This window comes from Rhagoletis pomonella, unplaced genomic scaffold, assembly GCF_013731165.1.
Source record: "Rhagoletis pomonella isolate Grant_MI unplaced genomic scaffold, Rhpom_1.0 Rhpom_scaffold_00004, whole genome shotgun sequence".
NCBI classification, from domain to species: Eukaryota; Metazoa; Arthropoda; class Insecta; order Diptera; family Tephritidae; genus Rhagoletis; species Rhagoletis pomonella.
The window spans coordinates 41,093,438-41,096,757 of record NW_023458558.1 but is presented as its reverse complement, the minus strand read 5'-3'; the positions used below and the strand labels follow the sequence as shown (position 1 = coordinate 41,096,757).

Here is a 3,320-nt window from a genome sequence, read left to right as displayed (position 1 = left end):
GGAAAAGACTAGTTTCCAGTAGGCTGTGTTTGGTCGGAAAGGACAAGTTTCAAAGACAATTAAATTCAAAAGAACAAAATAAAATAAAATCAGTTAAATTATTTTTAAAAGTTAAAAGAATTAAAAAAAAAAACATTTTTTTCTTTTTAAAACGATAAAATCGAGAAATTATTTTAAATTAAAATTAAAAATTAAAAAAAACAAAATTTTTTTTTCTAATCTAAAAATGTTAAAGAAAACTAAACCGAAGTAAAATAGAAAAAATGAAACAAGCTCCTAAAAAATGAAATCAAATAAATTTTTTTTCTTTTTAAAAGAGTAGCATCTAAACATAAAAAAAAAAAAATTGTGAAGAAAAAAAGATTTAATTAAAAAAAATTACATACCTAAAATAAGTTCCTAAAAATTGAATTGAATATAAAAAAATTATTGCTTTCGAGATTTTCTAAAAGAGAAATTTTATAGAAGACGAGTTCGTGAAAATTTTCAAAAAGTCATAAAGTCGACTATCAGAGATTTTAATCGACTTTAGGAATCGAAAATCTGAAAGTGGATTTGTAAGTCAAAACTCGATTCTGCGCGCCTTTTTTATCCCTAGTAAATGGCAGTCTGACAGAGAGTCCCCTAAACGCTCAAACCTCTTTTATTACGACGAGAGAAAATATCAGAATACTTTGATTTTCAAACAGAAATTTGGTTGTACAAGCCCAGAATTAATCCAATCAGTTGTACAACAAACGCGTGTTGGATGTTAATGGGCGTCATGTTAATGGACGCCTTTGGAAGTTTTTTGAAAGTTTTTCCTAATTCATAAAATCATACTTCTTTAAGGAACTTATTTAAAGTTCATATCAAATAGTTTTATTTAGACTTAAATGCTTATTGAATCTTATTTGTAATGCTAAGTAATATTAACATATACTTAAGTAAATTAGCGTAAATTTTAAATAGGAAACCCCTAAATTGTCTTCAGGTTATGCGTATACAAAATTTCAAAAATGATCATGAAACGCGTTGTAGGATATGCGCAAATTTGCTTATGGTGGTTAGGCTAACATTCAAGAGCGCTTTTTCTAAGTTACGTCACCGTCACGAGAAATTTGTTCTTTTATGATAATAAAAATTCAGAACCTGAGCATTTCATCATCATCAATGATTCAGAGCTACGGATTGTGCGCCACAAAACTGCATTGCTTATAACATCAGAACCAAAGCAACGGTACCTACTTATAGGAAGTATATTGGCACCATACTCACTTGTATCTTCGTTTTTGATTTGGATGATAAGTGTCCTGCTGGATGGGTTCGGGATTATGGCAGGCGAACCTACGACCCAAAATTAAGTTTACGTGCCATGGCGTTTTTTTTTTGTATCATTTTAGCGTCCCAAAAGTGTTATGAGTTGCATCAAATTCGACGTGCGTGTGCGATATCCACATATGTACATATATACATGTCATATTTGCTAAAATTTAAAACATAAATATATACAATCCATATATGTATGTACCTATGTACATATTTACTTGGTGTACCTGTAAGTTTAATTGGTTTGTAATTAAAACATCACACTCATTGCCAATTTCTGGACACATCTAAGTAGAAAATTAGCAGTCTGTCAAATAACAAAATTTCGACTAATAAATAATAACAAGTTAAACATATTGCTTATAAAAAATGGAACTTCAATAAAGGTATATAAATACTAACTTTTTGAAATCTGTTAGATATGCTGTTCTCCAGAGCGAACGAAGTTGTGACACCTACGCTTTCTCTTAATTAAATAACTTTAATTTACATTCCTAAAATGCACAAAATGTACTCCTTGAAAATGTTGCTGGGTACATTGTTTTTGTTCTGCTACCTGTCGAGCATGGCAAAGGCACAACAGGAGCTTAGACGAGACGAAACGGTAAGTGTCGATTTAGTTGCAAAACATATTTAAAATTATACATGATTTTTGCTTTTCTTCCGAAAAGTACCCGCCACCAGAAATGTTGAAGGCGCTGCTACCAATTCATGACTCATGTGTTGGCAAGACAGGTGTAACGGAAGGTAAAATTTAAAAAAGTTAAACAAATAAAATAAATGTCGCTGGTCTTTTACCCCCAAATACTTATGTTATGTTTCTTCAGAGGCCATAAAGGAGTTCAGCGATGGTCAGGTGCATGAGGATGAGGCACTTAAGTGCTATATGTATTGCGTATTTGAAGAGACGGATGTATTGCATGATGACGGCGAAGTACATTTGGAGAAGATATTAGATAGTTTGCCGCAATCAATGCATAATATAGCACTACATATGGGTAAAAAGTGTCTCTATCCCAAAGGCGATACAAAGTGTGAACGCGCCTTTTGGTTACATCGCTGCTGGAAGGAATCGGACCCAAAGGTAAAAACGATGTTTTTTTAGAATGGATCAGTTTGTAGCATATATTTGTGTACACTTGTAGGCTAGTATGATCCATTATTTTACCTGGGCAACGAAGGTGAAATAAGTATTTTATTTGCACCATAAAAATAATAGATCAAACTACATAGCCTGCAAGTGTACAAAAATAGATTTAGAACATATTGTTTAAAAACATTCTTTAAATTTTTTCTTTCAGCACTATTTCTTGATCTAAAAATATGCCACTGAAAACAATTTTTCCACTGGTTATGCTTTATGGGCCGGCCTACGAATTCCTAATTTACGTTTAAAAAATAATTAAAGTACTTTTACTGTAGTTAATTTTTATTTTTTATGATTTACAAATATAGCGTTGACGAACATTCCAAAAATTCAAAAAAATGTCGAAATTAATGTAGAGATTTTAATGAAGGTAAACAGCGCATAAATATATGTATACATTTTCTCCTTTTTCTTGTTGGATGCTGAAACCGCCCAAGAGCCCAGTTACATGTAAGGTAGGAAACCAGTAAACTACCTTTTAGTTACGAAATAAAAAATTTACATATGCAATTACATATCGTCCTGTAAGCGATTTCGAGGAGTCAAATAAAGCACGCCACTTCCTTATCTTCTGTGCCCACCTCATTGCCAATTGAAAATGTCAAGTTTATTTAGGAATCAGCATGAACACCGATAATAATGCCACCTTCGAAGGCATAATAAGGCCGAGGTACACGCAATGTGCGGCACAGTGGCGAGCAGCTGCGCGGCTTAAAATTAAAACATATGCAATACTATTGAAGTGGCCACGCACTGAGCGGCATTTCTGTATGGCGCCGCTCAGCCGCTCGCCGCATTACCGCTCAATGCGTGCGCTCGGCCTAAGTCTTTAACGCACATATTACCTTTGATAACAAGTGCTACT

At 33.1% G+C, this 3,320-nt stretch overlaps 1 protein-coding gene across 1 annotated transcript; it reads left to right on the top strand.

Annotated features, from left to right (window-relative positions):
• The first annotated feature begins 1,731 nt into the window (after positions 1-1,731).
• Positions 1,732-2,779, top strand: LOC118738482 (pheromone-binding protein-related protein 6-like). Its single transcript, XM_036469417.1, has 4 exons — positions 1,732-1,912; positions 1,980-2,055; positions 2,136-2,392; positions 2,610-2,779. Exons 1-4 carry the CDS (start codon positions 1,808-1,810, stop codon positions 2,625-2,627), a joined length of 456 nt encoding a protein of 151 aa, XP_036325310.1. The 5' UTR covers positions 1,732-1,807; the 3' UTR covers positions 2,628-2,779.
• Positions 2,780-3,320: the final 541 nt, after the last annotated feature.

Excerpts from the sequence above, each read along its gene's own strand:
- LOC118738482 (XM_036469417.1), top strand. The coding sequence starts at position 1,808 with ATGCACAAAATGTACTCCTTGAAAATGTTGCTGGGTACATTGTTTTTG. Across the intron at positions 1,913-1,979 it reads AGCTTAGACGAGACGAAACG|TACCCGCCACCAGAAATGTT; the intron begins GTAAGTGTCGAT and ends TCTTCCGAAAAG. Across the intron at positions 2,056-2,135 it reads CAAGACAGGTGTAACGGAAG|AGGCCATAAAGGAGTTCAGC; the intron begins GTAAAATTTAAA and ends ATGTTTCTTCAG.